The sequence below is a fragment of the Vicia villosa genome, linkage group LG7 (genome assembly GCF_029867415.1).
Source record: "Vicia villosa cultivar HV-30 ecotype Madison, WI linkage group LG7, Vvil1.0, whole genome shotgun sequence".
NCBI lineage: Eukaryota > Viridiplantae > Streptophyta > Magnoliopsida > Fabales > Fabaceae > Vicia > Vicia villosa.
Genome location: NC_081186.1, coordinates 120,504,528 through 120,523,931, shown reverse-complemented (window position 1 = coordinate 120,523,931; position 19,404 = coordinate 120,504,528). Strand labels below are relative to the sequence as shown.

At 39.2% G+C, this 19,404-nt stretch overlaps 1 protein-coding gene and 1 non-coding gene across 2 annotated transcripts; one reads left to right on the top strand and one right to left on the bottom strand.

Annotated features, from left to right (window-relative positions):
- Positions 1 to 14,654: 14,654 nt before the first annotated feature.
- LOC131620102 (uncharacterized) lies at positions 14,655 to 16,552 on the bottom strand. The gene is made up of 2 exons (XM_058891122.1): positions 16,258 to 16,552; positions 14,655 to 15,772 (listed from the first exon to the last, which is right to left on the bottom strand). Exons 1-2 carry the CDS (start codon positions 16,550 to 16,552, stop codon positions 14,655 to 14,657), a joined length of 1,413 nt encoding a protein of 470 aa, XP_058747105.1.
- A 55-nt stretch (positions 16,553 to 16,607) lies between these two features.
- Positions 16,608 to 16,714, top strand: LOC131621169 (small nucleolar RNA R71). The gene has a single exon (XR_009289496.1). It is a non-coding gene; the product is annotated as a small nucleolar RNA R71 (small nucleolar RNA).
- The last annotated feature ends 2,690 nt before the right edge of the window (positions 16,715 to 19,404 follow it).

Below are 19,404 nucleotides of genomic sequence, written 5' to 3'. Positions count from 1 at the left end.
CACCAAACGAAATAAAAATAAATGGCACACCCAGGGATTGAACCAGGGTTCTAAAGCTTCATTAAGGAGACCTTTAGCCAGTTATGCTGTTTTACTTTGTTGATAATAATACCATTCAAATAAAATTAATATTAAAACGAGACATAATAGGAAAAGTCAAAGCAACTCAGCCTGGCCCCACACGCGAACCAATGATAATTGGAGATAAGATGTGGAGAAGTTGACTGGCCAACAAGGTGAGAGATAACTGCCACGCGTGTGTGTCAAACGATCAAAGCTCCATGTCATCGTCTTCAAGCTTCTTACCTGCGGAATTAGCTGCGGGTTTTGCCATGCTTTTACCTGCGGAATTTTCTTCATTTTTTCTGCAACTTCAAAACTCAAAAGTAACACATTAGGTAAACATCAATGGTGCCCAGATCCACTAAATGGAGGTCTACGAATCCAATAGTGCAATCGTCTTGCTCTGAAAACACTTGGAAATACAAGAACGAAGCCATGTCTCCGTTTTGCCATAGCCATGCTGAAACGTGATTCTTGCGTCAAAGCTTGCTATCAACGATCCAAGTCTCTTCTAAATGTTCCCAGGAACTCATGCACATGATCAAAATACGTCAAAATGCAAGGGTAATTGAGATACAAATTTTACAAAATATGATGAATATGTCAAACAATAGGGCGTGTATTCCAAGCAGCATGAACATAGATTATGAACGTGTTCTTACACTTTATTACCTTAGAAGTGGATTGGAACAAATGGCTTGCCCAGAAACTCTCTTGAATTTGCAACACAAATATCCAACTTTCTTTGAAACCTTGCACTCTTACAACCCTAGTCCTTGCTCCACCTTTTCGTCCTCCCCTTATTGCTCAATGAAAGAGCCTTTATAATGAATAGAATTAGGGCAACAAAAGGCTTAGGGTTCAAGTTATAAAGTAACATGGAAATATGCAAATATTTGATTGAAAATCAAATCTCAATCTTGCTATTTTTAGGCAATCTTCTCTCCAATCACTTTGGCCATGATTTGAATTGAATATTGGATTAACAAAATAAACCAAGACCAAATCTTTTATATCTTTACTATTTTATTCTATTTAAATTGAATTTAAGTGATTAAATTCAAAAATAAAATGAATAATAATAATAAAAATGAATGGGAAGGCATATGAGTCGTGGATCATGCTAGGAATAGGTTTAGAGTCAAGGATTTAGGCCCATTCAGCCAAAAACTTAAAATTCACCACTTTGGCTTTCATGGATTTTCCCAAAATCGCCGAACTTATGCAAGCCATAACTCATTTAATATTTATCATATGGAGATGATCTAGGACTTTTTGGAAAGACCAAGATGTCCTCTATAATCCACTTTGGAACCTTTTTTTCATTTGGAGATTTTATCTTGATGATATAGCTCTTGACAAAAAACAACTTTTTGCGAGCTTCTAGAAGGACCTGTAATGTTTTGGCTCATATCTCTCAAATGGTGCATTTCTTGGATTTGGGCCCAACATCAAAGTTGTAGAGAATGAAATTTCCTTGAGAATATGCTTTAGTTAAGGAATTTTTTGATAAAGTATGAGAGAGATATGATCAGTCAAAGTTCAATTGACTTTTTCCTAGAAAACCCTAATTTAGAAACTATGAGTTTTGTTGATTTCTGAGCTTTTCTTGATGAATCATGATCAATACTTGATCAAATGATGAATGTGACTTCAAAATATTGATGTTGACCAAAAATCAGGAGTTTTGACTGTGATTTAACCTTAGTTGACTTTTAGGTCAAATTGGTCGACTGTTGACCATTTGAACTATTGACTGAGCAATCTTGTGACTCAGAGCTTGATACTTGGCATGAGGATCCTTTGAAGCATATGAGAGGCCATGGGATCCATTTGAAGTCTTAGAACTTGATTTGATCTTGAGAGAAGTAAAACCCTAGTTGTGGGTTGATGCTTAGGAGATAAGTAAGTGTGCCCAATTCTAGCATATGTTTGAGTAACTGAAGATCATATGAGTCAGGATATATTGAAATTTGATGGGAAAATTTTGGGGTATGACAGGAAAAATAAAATACAAAAGGGAAATAAAAGCGATAAATTCTCCTCCCACACTTAAATCGGACATTGTCCCCAATGTTCCAAGATAAGGTAGGTAGGAGGTACCTGAAAATGCTAGTGGGGTCCACTAGTACCCTCACCGTCTCGGGTGGTACGACCGGAATGACGGCTACGTCTGCGACGGCGGCTCTCTCTATCCAAGGCTAGGTGTTCCACTCTCTCTGTCAAAGTGACATTTGCCGCTTGTAGCTCTCGAGTCCTACCAAGGAGGGTACCTTGGGTCGCCTCCATCAACTGGAAGTGACTAGCATATGTGGTCTGGTGGAGGTGCTGTTGATTTTGGAAAGCTAGTTGACTTTCCAAAATAGAGCGCAAGGAGCGGGCATTCTGCTCTTGGGATGCTTGCATGAAGGCCATGTTATCCGCCACCTGTTGTTGCATAGTAGCAAGGAGGGTATCCCTCTGGGCCTCTCAGGCCATATGCTCACGCCACATGTCCTCAGTGACATGGAAACTAGGAGCTGTACCTGCATGTGGGTTAGAAGAAGAGGGTGTAGTGTGTGATGGTGAAAAATGGGGTGGTTCCTCCGTACGGAAATCGAACTCATCATTAGTGTTGTTACCCTCATCTATAGGTAGATTTGGGGGAAACAGACCAATAAAAGCGGGAGCGTTTAGATCATAGGTCCAGTTACGCTCAAATTTGATATCAGTACAACTGGTACAAGGCAAAACAACACTGGGTACGGCGGCACCACCGACCATAAGGTAGTAACCACCTTCCGTCCTCGTCTTGCATAAACGCATATCCTTCAAAAACTTAAGATTAGCAATACGAGGAGGAAGTGGTTCGAGTGTGGAAAGCTCCGTGTCCAATCCAATGGCACGGGCAATAGTAGTAACCAGGCCACCAAAGGAAATCGGCCCACCTTTTCTTAAAACATGGTGCATGTGGGCAATCATAAATGGGACCGGATTAACTTTGGTGTTGGTGAGGCAGCTTTGTATGATAATTAGCTCTTTAGCATTCACCTTGTTCGGGTTTTCCCGAGCAAAGATGGTGGATGCTAAAAGGAATCGAAAAACATGAAGGGCAGGATTATGGATATTCGAAGCAAGAAGGCCATCAAAAGAGTTTGCATTTTGTTTAGTGATCATGGCCCAAAATGCTTCGAATGCCCAATCCGTGTCCAAAGGTGCTTCACAAATAGCACCATCCCCTTAAGGCAATCCTAACATGGCAGCTAGACCGTCGGTGGAGTAATCATATTCTATGTTAAACATTCTAAATTTGACTCCACCTACGGTGCTAGCAGTGTTAGGCGAGACGTTATAAATTAAGGAGCTAAGAAATTCGAACGTCACCCTAGGGTAGGTTGGTGCTTGGGTGGCAAATATATCATGCATGCCTAATTTGTCGAGTAGGAAGAAGACACTATGGTATATACCTAAGGAATAAAGACAGTTTTCATCAATATACCTGGTGGAGTGGATTGATGTGGTTAGCAATTTCTCAAGCAGTTGGCGTTGCTTTGCCCCCGGCTTGCCCTCTCGCAAAATGTAACCTTCAAACTCCATAGGATCTTCTGTTGGATGAATTTAAAGAAAGAAGGAAGTTATGGGATGTAGAAGTAGTGAAAGTGTGAGAAAGAAAATAGAATAGTGGGGGTATTTATAGGTAGTGAAAGAAAGTGGTGGTTGATGAGTATTTATGGTGGGAATTAATGTAGTGGGGTATTTATGGATGATAATGGGAGTTATGGGGGTTTAGGAATGGAAGAAAATGGGATTGGAAATAGAAAAAGGTGAAGAATGGGGTGATTTTCGAGCAACTAGCCGTTAGGTGACCGTTGCGTCACCGCGGGCGCGGCAGGCCCACCGCGGGCGCGGTCAGTGTAAAAATGCTGGGCCAAATTTGTTCTTCTTTTTAGCTTTTGGGCTCTACCTCCTTGTCTTTTGCTTGCATCTTGGGGATGTACCTAGTACCTTTTCCCAAAAATAGAATATATATATATATATATATATATATATATTTTTTTTCTTTTTCGTTATGATGACCAGAAAAACAAAAACATTAGTAAAACAAGTAAATATACATAAGGGAAAACACACACACACACACACACACACACACACACACACACATATATATAGGTACGGACGTCGAATCACCACAATGTAGACAGTACTATAGTGCATAAAACAGAGAATGCAACAATTGTATCATAAAAATTAAGTCTGGAAAGGGAAATGAACATAATAATATACTAAGACAAGAAATCTCATGAAAAACACGGATCTATCACCAACCGGGAGGATGCTCTGGGCCACACAGCTCAGTCAACTGGCGTCGAATCTCTGCCACCTCGTGAGCTAGATCATCTAACTCACCAGCAAAGGAGGCATCGTTCAGCTCCAACTGTAAATGAAGGTCGGCCACCTTATTGTGGAGCGTGGCTATCTCGGTGCGCATAGCGATCAACAGAATGCGAATGTCAGGTTCTCTGGAGTAGAGTCCTCAGGGCCAGGAGTGTACTCTGGAGTGTAATCTGATGTCTCACCCCAACCCTCCACAAAATAGTTCCAGTTAGCAGGGTTGGAGACACAGGTCATCTGAGGGTCTGGCAAGGTAAATGGTGTAAACCGTCTGATCATCGATAAGTAACCTATACTGATATGGATGGAAGGAGGCCCTCCTCATGAGCCCACGATCCATACAGAAATCTAGATCCAGGAAGGTATACCCACAGTATGGAGTCAGGTGGAATATCATACTGTCCAAACCCAGAGCAGAGGTTATCTGCGTCACATTCCTTCCGGAATGTATGAATCCTACAGCAGATCTGGCAGTCTGGTCGAGGCTCTCTATCAGAAAACCTCCACTAGCGATGGGTCTGAACTGGCTGGCACAGTATAGGAACAGGATCTTCTCAGTAGTGACTAGATGGTCACAATAGCTCCTCCCAAAGAATGTCTGACAAAGAATCATCTCAAAGTACCGGAAAGATGGATTGTGGATCTTTCTTGACAGCTGGGTAAAAGGGTCAAGGCTGGCTCCATCAGTAATGTCCTGCCAGAATTTGTCAATATCTCTGTCCATAAAGTAACTCAATGGCAGCTCAGTGATGGTGGTCGGTCTTGTTTGGAAACCAAGTAAATCCCCAAACTCTTTGATGTTCAGGGTGTACTCAGTACCAAACAATCTGAAGTTAACGCACCCTCGCTCATCTCCTTCACCCACCCATGGGTTATAATCTAGGGAGCTAAGGAATTCTAGAGTAAGGTTCCTATAGGTTTTGTGGACATCATCAGCGTAATCATTCCAGCCAAGTTGGTTGCACAGATACCTGATACTTGGCTCAATCCCGAGCACCTCCATGCAGCTCTGATCGGGGTACCTAGTGGGTACCATAGGTCTAGCAGATAAAGTAGCAAATCGGGCTCTCTGTGCTTCATCCCTGAAAATCACAACCATACCATGGGGGTAATTCATCCTGAAAATATAAACACGAGAAATTAGTCCAGATAACACACATATGTACTAGGGTAAAAATAAAGAAAACAAAATAAAAGTAAAAATAAACCATGGGTTGCCTCCCATGCAGCGCTTGTTTAACGTCTTTAGCTTGACGATTAGATCTTACTTTATGTAGGTATTGGTGGGTCTATCAGAATATGACTAGAGTATTCAACGGCAAAATCACCCCCTCTGTATAGGTTCAGTCTTTGTCCATTTACCACAAACGGAGCGCATGAATCATTTTTAATTTCCACTGCTTCAGACCTTAGAACTTTTGATACTTCAAATGGACCTGTCCATCTCGAGCGAAGCTTACCAGGAAAGAGTCGTAATCTTGAGTTGAACAGGAGAACGGGGTCACCAATGTTGAAATCTTTCTTTATGATCTTCTTATCATGCCATATCTTGGTTCTTTCCTTATATATGATGGCATTCTCATATGCATTCAAGCGAAGCTCTTCCAGCTTGTGAATTTCCAGGATACGTTTCTCTCCGGCCTTTAGGTAGTCTAAATTCAAGGACTTAATTGCCCAATAGGCTTTATGTTCCAGTTCGAAAGGTAAATGACAGGACTTCCCATAGACCAATTGATAGGGGGTCGTTCCAATAGGGGTTTTATAGGCCGTTCGATAAGCTCATAGAGCATCTTTAAGTTTCCCAGACCAGTCTTTTCTGGACAACAATACTGTTTTCTCTAGGATCTGCTTAATTTCCCTATTCGACACTTCCACTTGGCCACCGGTTTGCAGGTGATATGGTGTTGCTACTCTATGTTTTACTCCATACTTGCTTAGAAGCTTGTTAAATATATTAGATATAAAGTGTGATCCTCCATCACTTATGACTAACCTCGGGGTTCCAAACCTAGGGAAAATGATATTCTTGAACAGTTTGATAACTACCTTGGTATCATTTGTGGGTGATGCAACAACTTCGATCCATTTTGAGACATAGTCGACGACTACTAGGATGTACTTGTTACCCATTGAGGAAGGAAAAGGTCCCATGAAATCAATACCCCAGACATCGAATAATTCTACCTCTTGAATGTTACTCAAGGGCATTTCGTCACGTCTTGAGATGTTCCCAGTGCGTTGGCATCGGTCACATTTTGCAATGTAAGTTTGGATATCGCGCCATACGGTAGGCCAATAAAGACCTGCTTGAAAGATTTTGGCGCATGTCTTAGACGTGCTTGCATGTCCACCATAAGGTGCAGCATGGCAGTGTTCAATGATGTTGCCCACTTCTTCTTCTGGCACACATCGTTTGAATATGTTGTCTATGCCTCTTTGGAATAGGAGGGGCTCATCCCAAAAGAAATGTTTAACATCACTGAAAAACTTCTTCTTCTGTTGGTAACTTAAATTAGGGGGTATGATATCATCGGCTAGATAATTCATAATATATGCGTACCATGGCGCGTTGTTCAAGGTTGAGATTTCCTCATAGGTTTCCTCTCCAGAGGTATGCAGGATATCCTTTCCAATTGTGTTTATCCCAGCCACTAGTCTTTCATAAGTAGAGTGATCGTCTATAGGTATTAGTTCAGGTTTAAGATGTTCTAACCTAGAGAGGTGGTCAGCAACTAAGTTCTCAGCTCCCTTTTTTATCTTTAATATCCAGGTCAAATTCTTGGAGTAAAAGAACCCATCTGAGCAATCTAGGCTTAGCATCTTTCTTACTTAACAAGTATCGGATTGCTGCGTGATCAGTGTATACTATTATCTTGGCTCCTACCAAATAAGATCGAAATTTATCGATAGCAAACACTACGGCTAGCAATTCCTTTTCTGTGGTTGTATAATAAGCTGGGCAGTGTCTAAGGTTCTACTAGCATAGTAAATAACATGTAGTTTCTTATCTCTTCTCTTCCCTAGTACGGCTCCTACAACGAAATCACTAGCGTCGCACATGATTTCAAAGGGTTGCGTCCAATCGGGGGGTTGTTGTGGTGTCGTTTTTTTACCTCCCCGTTTCACTTGGGAGGATGGCACGCTAGACCCTTCACGCGGAATTTGGAAGGAGAATGCGCCCGGGGCGGGATGAATTTTGTTTCAGTTCTTCCTACGATATCACATGAACTTTTTAATTATCCTACGAGGAGGAAAGGGGAAAAAGATCTCAAATAAACCCTAGGAGTTTGCTAAGTGTGGGGATTCACCTAGACTATAAATTCTGGAGTCCGGGAGGTAGGTTATACATAGGGAAGAGTTTAAGCACCCTACATATCCGTAGTACTCTACGGGAACCTTCTCTGTGTCTATGTGTTTGTGTTTGTTGCTTATTGATTGGGAAAGTTTCTCCTTTGTGTTAGGAGAAGGAATTGAATTTTAAAAGAAAGACAAACAGACTGAATATTTTTGGTTTTTTGTTAGCTCGCTGAGATTCCTTGTGAACCTCATGCCTACATATCCCTAATGGAAGTCAGAGCTTTTTGTAGTTCGGAGAACTAATTACGGAAATTAATGATTTTTTGGGTGCCTTGCTTGAAGCTCAAGGTTGAAGCTTGAATTAAATCTCTGTTTACAATAAAAAGACATGAAATCATCTTTACATAGAGGTATTTCTACTATTCCACCACAAACATTTTTAAAGTGACAGAAAAGCTGAAATTTGTTTCATTAAGAGAGGGAGCCTACTTAGTTGATCAAGTATGACAGCCACATGCCTCTTGAATGAAAGATTCTCGACCAAATTAGGGAAAGTTGTACAAGTCTGGGTGTGTTGCCAGAGCATGCCTTTTACGAGTCCTAAATGGGAGAATGTTTGAAATGATTGTTTGTTTGAAATGATTGTTTGTTTGTGGTGAGATAGGAGAAATACTTACCTATGAAGATGAGCTATGTCTATCTACTGTTTGAAAGATTTGATTTTTTTAGCTGGCTTGTATGAGGCCCAAGCTTGAGGGTTTTTAATTGATTAATTATTTTATTGACTCTGGGTGATGACTCCACTGGGAGTTTGATTTAAACTGAAGAGTTTTTGTGTTTTGTACAAAGCCCAGAATTGAGGCTGACTCTACCTAGGGAGACTCTATTATCTGCCTTGTACAAAGCCCAAGGTTGTGGCTGACTCTTAATTGGGGAAAATATTATTTTCTGCCTTGTATGAAGCCCAAGGTTGTGGCGGATTCTTTTAAAGAAACTGAATATGGATGACTCTAATGGGAAAAAGATCCTAGAGGTTAGAAATCTTTTGACACAGGGAATATGGTTTATATGCCTTGTACAAAGCCCAAGGTTGTGGCTACTTGAAGGTGATGGACTCACTGGGGATACTCTATTATATGCCTTGTACAAAGCCCAAGGTTGTGGCTGACTCTGGATAGGGGAACACCCATGAGTAGGGTTCTGACTCTAAGGGAAGTATGTTCCTTGTACAAAGCCCAAGGTTGAGGCTGACTATTTTTATGGGGAAAGATCTACCAGTGTGGGATCTTTTGACTCAGAGGGGATTACTTTGTTGAGGATTATCCTAAAGATTGACTCTACTAAGGATTGTGCTTTTGTTGAATGGAAGTCCCAGGTTGGAAGATTGACTCTACTGGAGAATTTGTTTGGATGGTTGACCTAAAGTAGACTCTACCGGGGAATTAATTTTTATTGACTGAGACTGACTTTAAGTGAGATTTATCTTTTAAAAGTTGAATTTTTGGAAGCTAACCCTTTCCAGGGAATTATGACTCTAGAGGACTGATTTTGGAGGCTAACCCTTTCCAGGGTTTTTTGTTAAAAATGTAGGAATGAATGGAGGCTGACCCTTTCCAGGGATTTTTGTTAAAAATAGAGGAGTGTTGGAGGCTAACCCTTTCCAGGGATTTTGTGGCAGAAAGATTATCTAGTTGAGACTTCTTGTTTAAAGCCCAAGATTAAGGCTGACACTGACTGAGGATAGACAAATATGGAACCTAGACTCAGCTAAGGAGAAAATTGTTGAAGATTGGAAGATAAAGGTGACAGAGACTATCCATGTCTCTCATTCCAAAAGGTGAACTAAATGTGATATTGAGACATTCTTAGCTTGTTTAAAGTCTGGTTTGGAAGAGTAGAAGAAACTCACCAGGGTTGGCTAAAAGGTGACTAAAGACATGTTCATATGTTTATAAGAAACCTGATGGGTCCTTGTATACAAGCTCAAGAGGAAGCTGAGAATGCTTTTAAGAAGCCTGTGGGTCCTTGTACAAAGCCCAAGAGGAGGCTAATCGAGGGTCGTTGTTATAGCACGAGAGAAAACTATATAGTTTTGAACTTATTTTGGCTCTAAGCAAATGGGTAAAAGGTTTCACCGGGAATAATTCCTCTTGGGTGGATGTATCCTATTTTGGGTTCTAAGGCTTTTTCAAGATGTTTCACCAGGAATAATTCATCTTGAGGGTTTGAACTACAGATCTCTAATTAGGAAAGAGCCTTCACCGGGAAGACATTCTCAATCCTAGGTCATAGTCCTATAATATATATATATAGTTTAACTGTCCTAAGGCTTACACTCAGACGTAGTCCTAAACAATATATATACACAGTTTATATTTGACAGTAATTTAAATAAAGACTGTAAATTGAAAGCTATAAAGCCTAACCTGGATGGAGTGGAGGCCTTTGAAGATGTATGTACAAAGCCTCACCAGCAGTTTGATTGTTTATTGATGATAGTTGAATATTTATTATAAACAGTTAAAGGTTTTTGCAAACAGAAGAAGTGAAGATGGACATAGGTCACATAGGTATCTGAAGAGTTTCACCGGGAATAATGCCCTTCAAATACCAGAAGAATGTTTTGAAAATAGAGAGAAGATTTTGTAAATACAGTTTTGAAAACAAACTATGAAAAGAAAGAAGGTGTTGGGTCTTACACTCTAATAGAGGCCCAGAAATTATTTACTGGGTATGAAAAAAACAGTTGAAGATATTTCAAATGATACAAAGTTTCGTTGTTTGGAAACCCTGATCGTCTGTTTAACTGAAGTTTGGAAACAGTTTTGAAGATTGACAAAAGTCAACTTAATTAAGGTAAAGACAAAACCTATACCTAATTAAGACCTAAATGATTAGGGTTTTATCACTAAAGTATTTATGAGAGATTAGGTTTTGAAAATTCAAGGAAAACATGTATTAAAAGTATTTTAAAATACTTAAAAATACACCATTTTTTAACCTAATAAAAACACATCAAATAAATAATATATTTGTAATTTTTTTAATTATCCATAAAATAGGTGTATCAAATAACAAGTGTGTGAAAAATCAAGCAAAAATGATTTAATTTGAAGGGTGAATCAATTGGTTGAAGTGGTGAAGAAAATAAGTGAGAAAAGTGATAAAAAAATAAGGATTTGTCTCCACCAAGGCTTGAACCCACGCTTTCATGGTTACCACACAAAACAAAGCCAACTGAGCTACACGCTCAGTGTGACTAAAGAGGGACTTCATTTGGTTATATGTGAAACACGCGTGTTAAACTGAAAAATAAAAACAAAAGGTCTGAGGGGGGGGGGGGGGATCGAACCCCAGACCTTGTGGCAAGAGAGAGTGGAAGTGCATGTGACCAAGTGAGCTAAACGATGTATCCGTTTAAAACACGCTTTCAGTTAATTATATTTTAAACTTTCCCCTGAGAATTCAAAAATGGCGCCACCCACCATCTTCATCTTCAACCTCAAGCTTTCCATTTTTGAATTTCTGAACTTGCTCATTTCTCAACCAAACGTGATGATGTGAACATGAATTTTGCTCTAAATTTCCTCACGAATCTAGATATGCAACTAATATTTATTTATATTGACTACAACTATCTAATTTTTCAGAAAACACGAAGAACATATGAACCCTAATTTTAAAATTAAATGATGAACAAGATGAATAAATGGATGATGATAGAGGGTTTTTAATCCTCTGATGATGCTGAACAAACTGGTATCGAGATATATCAAGAAGAGTACTTAATTATGAGTGTTAGAGTTTGGAAAAATACCTCTGAAAATGGAGGTTGATGGCTATGGTGGAGAACTTCTGGCTATGGCTGAATGATCCTAAAAGCTTCCTGGGGACTCAGTGGTGCTGACTGAATGCTTATTGTAACTTGAATACTTCAGAATTGTCCTGCTCGACTCCTTCGATTTGAGCTTCAAGTGAACATGGAGGTTGAGGATTCTGAACTTACAGATGAGCTGCGACCATCTGGATAGCTTCACCACACCCTAAGGAACCTGTTTGGATGCTTGGACTTGCTTGACACCTTCTGAATTGTGCTACAGACCTCCAACTGCTCGAGCTTCAAAATGGAAGTGGCTATGGTGCTCCTCTACTTACAGAAATGATCCAGGTGCTTGGATCACTTCTAATGAACCCCCTTGAGGTATTAGAATGCTTACTTTCAAAAGAAGAGCTCTGGTTTGAAAAAATTGATTCTTCTTGCCAAAGAGCTTTTGAAAACCATAAGCATGAGGGAGAGAAACATAAAGCAAGAAGTAGAGTTGCTTTGGTGTGTCTAATACTTAGGAATGCACTTGTATTTATAGGCAAAGAGTTCAGTGTAATTGCAAAGGAGTGAGCTTGCTTAGTGAAGTCATTTTGGTTACTTAAGCATGAAGAAATTCAAAACTATCCAAAATGTAATGATGGCATTTTCAAGCATTCTCCCTAGCCATTGATCCTTGCAGATTTTAGGGAACATTTCTGATATGTAGAAGCTTTCCATTGGCTTAGGAGAAGATTCCAATTGATGAATCATAACTTACCATAAATTCCCAAAAGTAATGATTACATAATCACATGTTCTTGTTTTGGGAATATTCTTCAATTCTCATGTCATGGTGAAAATGAATGCATGGCATCTCTTCTTATGTGTTATGGGTCGTGTAGAATCCATTGGTGAAGTCATTTGCACAAAATTGCAAAGTTTCAAAATGGTACATGACCTATAATTTTACTTCATGAGGCCAACTTTGAACAATCATAACTCCTAGCTCAAAATGAATTTGGAGAAGGTTGAGCACAATTTGGAAATCCCTAAACATCTAGTTCAATTCATTAGTTTGAGGTTTCTTCAGAATCATTTAGGAAATTTGTGAAAAACAAGCCCAAAGTTTGAAGAAAACTAGGTTAAAAAGACTTAAAATTTTTTCTAAGTTTTTATGACCTATAACTTAAAAAGTCCAAATCTCTCAAATGGTTGATCTCTTGAAAAAATTTGCATTGTAAGAAGTTGTTTTATTTTGTAAGATCTACAACTTTCATGTTGGGAGATTTTTAAGTGTGTAAGCAAAATTTTGAGATCCATGAACTAGGTCAAAATGCACTTAGTTTGACTTTTTGTTGACTTTTTGATCCTTGATGAATTTTCTTGATTTTCTTTGGTCAAATGACTTCAATAATCATATGTGGATGATATTGATCCTTAAAAGTCATGGTTTGACCAAAAGTCCCAAAAGTCAAAGGTGATCTTGTACAGTTGACTTTTTCTAGATGAAGTGAAATTTTGGACTTTGGTAATGAATCAAGTCCTTCTCCTCAAATGAGTGATATGAATGGATTATATTGAGGTAATAGAAGTTCTTGAGTCATGTTTTGAATGGTGGATCCATGTCCTGATTAAAAGTCAACTGTGCAGTTAAATTAGGTCAAAAACCCTAATTGTCGACCTGATGAAATTGATAACTATAGATCTTGAATTGAAGTGTAATGCCCTATGGATATTGTCATATGGATTATTTGAAGATGATTGAAGCCTTTGAGTGATGCCCTGGAGCTTTTTAGGGTTTCCCAAATGTGGTCCCTGATTGCAGTCCTTGATGGGTTCAAAACTATAGTCTGGTGATCTGAGTAAACCTGAGTCTTGATAACTGGTGTTTAATCAATCATAGGTAAATGAATGAACCATTTGAGTCATGTGATGGTTTTAGAGGTTATTCTCTTGTTGATTGACCCTTTTCCTGAGTTCTCTTGTCTTTGATCATCGTCGATTAGGTACCAGATAAACAAGTGACTGCTCTGAGTACCTGTCTTGAATTTGATGAGATGTTTGGAGGTGTGACATCTCAGGGGGGGTCAAAATTAGGGTATGACACTTGTATGATAGGCACTGAAATCAATGCTTGCTATAAAACTTCAAAGGCCTCAAGACATTTTTGGTCAAATTTAAACTCGACATCTTTCATCAATAGGTTTGTTAAAGGTTTTGTTATTCCGGAAAAATTCTTGATGAAGCGTCGGTAGAACCCGACATGTCCTAGAAAACTCCTCACTTCCCTAATGGTCTTAGGTGGGTTTAGGTTTTCTATAACTTCTATCTTGGCCTTATCAACTTCTATACCTCTCTCGGAGATAATGTGTCCTAAGACTATCCCTTCGTTCACCATAAAATGGCACTTCTCCCAGTTCAACACAAGGTTCACTCCCACACATCTTTCCAAGATTCTCTCTAAATTTGAAAGGCAGTTTTTAAAATCAAATCCACATACAGAAAAATCGTCCATAAATACTTCCATAATTCTATCGAGGTAGTCTGCGAAAATCGACATCATACAGCGTTGGAAAGTGGCAGATGCATTACAGAGTCCAAAGGGCATTCGTCTGTAAGCGAATGTTCCATAAGGGCAAGTAAATGTGGTTTTTTATTGGTCCTCTGGGTGAATAGGGATTTGGAAAAAACCCGAATATCCATCAAGATAGCAGAAATACGAGTGTCTAGCTAGACGTTCAAGCATCTGATCTATAAATGGAAGAGGGAAATGGTCTTTTCTAGTCGCCTTGTTCAACTTTGTGTAATCTATACACATACGCCATCCTCCTTCTGTTCGTTTTGCTACATGCTCACCTTTCTCATTTTCCACGACGGTGATACCTCCTTTCTTGGGTACCACATGGACGGGGCTCACCCACTCACTATCCGAATTCTGGTATATGATACCAGCTTCCAATAACTTAAGGACTTCTTTCTTAACTACATCGCTCATGATAGGGTTTATTCTTCTCTGATGTTCTCTTGAGGGTTTCGAATTCTCTTCTAGCATAATCCGATGCATGCATACAGACGGGCTTATTCCTTTTAAATTTGAGACTTTATACCCTAAAGCTTAGGGATATTTTCGCAAGGTATCTAAGAGTTGGTTTGTTTCGATTTGGTTTAGAGTGGCGCTTATTATGACAGGTCGATTCATCTCCTCATCCAAAAAATCATATCTTAGATTCTTGGGTAGTTCCTTAAGTTCTATGGCAGGTTTCTTGGTGCACGGCATAGGGTCAGGGGTAAGAGCTAAACATTCAAAAAGGTTGTCGTCAATGTAAGGTTCGATACTCTTAAATCTGTCATCCTCTAAAATGGGGGTTGAAGGTAATCTGATTAAGGATTCGTTATGTTCGAGTTCATTTACACATTCATCAATGACATCAATGGCATAACACGCATCTCCTATTACTGGTGCCATTAGAAACTTCGATAGAATGAACTCGATCTTTTCATCTCCTACCTCAAAAGTCAGCTTCCCTTTCTTAACATCTATTATAGCCCAGGCGGTCGATAGGAATGGTCTTCCTAAGAGGATTAGGATGTCATCGTCTTCTTTGATATCCATTACTACGAAATCGATCGGAATGTATAACTGACCAATCTTGACAGGTATGTCTTCTAAAATGCCCATGGGGTATTTGACAGATCTATCAGCTAGTTGTAATGACATCTTAGTAGGCTGAAGTTCTCCTAATTTTAACCTCTTACAGACAACCAAAGGCATCAGACTTACGCTCGCTCCTAGGTCTAAAAATGCTTTGTCTATCATATGATTTCCTAGGATGCAAGGGATAGAAAAACTTCTGGGATCTTTGTCTTTCTTGGCAAGTTTATTTTTGGATATGGAATGACATTCCAAAGGTTTGGGATCGTCGAGTCGCTGTTTGTTGGACAAAATATCTTTCAAGAACTTGGCATATGATGGTATATGGGTTATTGCTTCGGTAAAAGGGATCTCTACGTGGAGTTTCTCTATTACCTTAATAAACTTTTGGAATTGGTTTTCTATTTTGGTGTTTTTCAACCTTTGTGGGAACGGAATAGGTGGTTTGTAAGGTTGTTGTGTGTGATTCCCTACTTCTGGTTTTGATTGCTTTTCGGGTTTCTCTGGTTCCTCTACTTGGTCCTTGGGTGCAGCATCTTCCTTAGGTTTTTCTGGTGTGCTTAGGTTAGGATTTCTAGGCCCTTCATAAGCGGTTCCACTTCTTAAGGTGATAGAATTTTCTTGGCATTTGGGATTGGGTTAAGTTTGTCCAGGGAATTGTCCTCCAGGTACAACTTGTGCAGAGGTGGTTTGGGCCACTTGGGAAATCTGGGTCTCAAGCATTTTGGTGTGGGTCATCATCTGGTCAAACTTGGTTGCTAGTTGAGTAACTAGCTCGTTTGTGTGAATGTGTTGATTCATAAACTCCTTATTTTGCTGAGTTTTAGTCTGAATAAAGGTGTCTATGGTTTCTTTAAGGTTTGGTCTTGGTGGCACAAGTTACATAGGTTGGTTTTGTTTTTGCGTTTGGAATCCATGGGGTCTCGAGGATCCGGGATTTTGGATGGGGTTATTGTTTTGGAAGAGAAATTTGGGTGGTTCCTCCATCCAAGATTGTAGGTATTCGAGAAAGGGTTCCCTTGGGTATAGTTAACTTAGTCTGAGCTAGATTCGTTCAAAAGGTTACAGTCAATGGTTTGATGTCCTTGAGTTCCACAGAGTTCGCACTCCGATTGAATTCCTGCCATTGTGGTAGGGTTTTGAGACATGTTCTCAACTCTCAAGGCCAGGGCGTCCATCTTGGCATTCATCATGTCCATGCAACTTATCTCATGCTTTCCTCCACGGCTTTCCTTTTTCTCTACTGCCGCTCGTTCTATTCCCCACTGGGCGTGGTTTTGGGCCATGTCCTCTATCAGGGCACAAGCATCAGGGTAAGGTTTGTTCATCAATGCTCCGCCAGCGGCAACATCTATGAACATCTTTGTGTTGTAATGGAGTCCATTATAGAAGGTATGTATGATTAACCATTGCTCCAGGCCATGGTGCGGACAAGCTCTCAAAAGTTCTTTATATCTTTCCTAGGCATCAAAAAGTGATTCGCCTTGGTTTTGAGTGAAACTAGTGATCATGTTCCTAAGGACAACGGTCTTACTCGGTGGGAAATATCTGGCAAGAAATGCTCTCCTAAGGTCTTCCCAAGTCGTTATTGAGTTGGCTGGAAGGGCGTCTAACCAATCATGGGCTTTACCTCTAAGGGAAAAAGGAAACAATCTTAAGCGGGTGGCTTCGGGTGTGGCTCCATTTGCCTTAAGGGTGTCAGCCAACTGGATAAATACCTTTAGATGTTGATTCGGGTTCTCGGTAGCGAGACTAGCGAATTGGTTTTGTTGTACTAGTTGTAATAGTGAGGGCTTAAGTTCGAAATTGTTGGTTGTTATAGCGGGGTTTACTATACTAGAACTAGGCTCCACATTAGATGGTTGAGAAAACTCTTTAAGCGGTCTTTGGTTACGGTCTTCGGCCATAGCTTTCCTTAACTTAAGGATAAATAGACGTGCTCGGGCATAACGTTCGGGTTCCACTAAAGGGTTTACTAGGTTACCGGTGATACGATTTCTACGCATCTACCGGCTAGAATAGCCTTAGTCTAAACGAGATAACAATAGGGTACGAAATTTGACGAAGTTGGTCCCTGGCAACAGCGCTAAAAACTTGATGGGTTGTTTACGTATAGCCTAATTATAGAACTGCAAGTGCACATCCTATCGAAGTAATATATAAGATTATCGAACCATAGAGACCAATCGTCAATCTATTAACTCTATTGCTAAGGTGCTTATCTAAGGTGAACAAGAATATTGATGTGAGTGCAGTGCAACGAAGTAAGTAAGAGAAGTAAGTAACAGTTTAAGCAACAGGTTGGAATGTAAATCATGAAATCAGACTATGGTCCAATCATGCATAAATGAAATCACTTATGGGGCTGTCATACCCCAAAATTTGCCCACCATATTTTTATACTCGAGCTCATTTGAATATCAGAAGCTCAAGACTTGACTGACTATACACTCTCCTAAACAACAACCCTCAAACTAGGGTTTTGACCTTTCAAAGTAAAATCAAGTTCTAAGACCTCAAATGGAACCTTTGGTCTCTCATATACCTCAAAGGACCCTCATGCCAAGTTGCAAGCTCTGACTCATAGGATTGCTCAGTCAAAAGTTCAGAAGGTCAACAGTCGACTAGTTTGACCTAAAAGTCAACTGTGGTCAAAGTACAGTCAAAACTCCTGATTTTTTGTCAACAACCTTATTTGGAAGTATAATTCACCATTTGATCAAGGAATGATCATGATTCATCAGGAAAATCTCCGAAATCATCAAAAACCCAAGTTACTAAATTAGGGTTTATAGGAGAAAGTCAACTTAACTTTGACTGACCATATCTCTTTCATAGTTTATCATAAATTCCCCAACGAAAGCTCATTCTCAAGGAAATTTGATTCTCTACAACTTTGATGTTGGGCCCAAGGTCAAGAAATGCTTCCGCATAAGAGATATGAGCCAAAATATTATAGGTCCTTTTAAAAGTCAACAAAAAGTCATTTTTTCTCAAAGAGTGGTACATGAACATGTTGGACTCAATTGAGATGAAACCAAAAGGAGCTTTTATAGGACTCTTTGAGCTTTCTATAAAGTATGAGAACACCTCCATATGATCAAAATTGAGGGAGATATGAAGTGTACAAGTTGGGTGAATTTCAAGGGATGCACCAAAACCTAATTGAGTAATTTTGCACTTTTGAACCATTGGGCCTAAGTTTTGGATTTCAAGCACATATATGATCCATAAAAGGGCCTATAAAACCATATTTATATTTTTGGCATTTTTATTTTTATTTATTTGAATTTTATTCATTTAAATGGCAAATAAATAAAGTAAAATACCAAAAATAAAGAATTAAATCACGGGACTTCATTTTGGATCATATAAAGGCCCAAGAGATACCTTGGAGACCAATGCATTTCGTTGGTGCATGGTTGGGATATTATTTTTTATTTATTTTATTTATTTTTTGATTTAAATCAAGAAAAAATATAATAAATATTAATTTGTTGCATAATCTGATTTTTGTCAATCAAACATGATTCTTGGGGACCAAGGAAAACAAATATATTTGATGGAGAAGAGAATTGAATGAAAATAGAAAGATTTGTATCAAATTTTTAATCAAATTTCCAAGGCTTTAATCTTATGATTTATTACCATTATAGTTGACCTAATATATTCTAATATATATATGCTACATGGTCAGAAGATAGAAGGACGAAAATTAGGAAAGAAGGCAGCCAAAGACAAGGGTTCAAAAGTTCAAAAAATCTCTCACAACTAGGGCACGATATAGAAATTTTTCCAGATGCTTTCAGTCTCTTCCAGCCGTCCTACTTCGTTCCTAAGGTGCTTTAAGGTGAGAATGAATCGTTAGGTAAGTCTCATGATGCTTAGAGCCTGCATATTGTGTTCATCACTTCCCTGTATATTCTAGTTTTCATATCTCGTGTGTTTCAATGATTTAATTTGATTTAATGGTTTATATGAGTTGTTGACAAGATTTAGGGAAGGATTGAATTGCTGGTTACAAGCTTCGACGTAGAAAACGAGAATTGCCATTATTAGGGCATTTGTGTTCTTGTTTCTCGTAACGTTTCCAGGTGGCTTCGATCCAAACGGACCACACCATTGTCTTCAGAAGGTAATTTTAAGTAAATCTGGGCCATTAGTTCGTTCGTTACGTGCGTTATTTTGCAGGTTTTGATTGCCCAGATTTTCG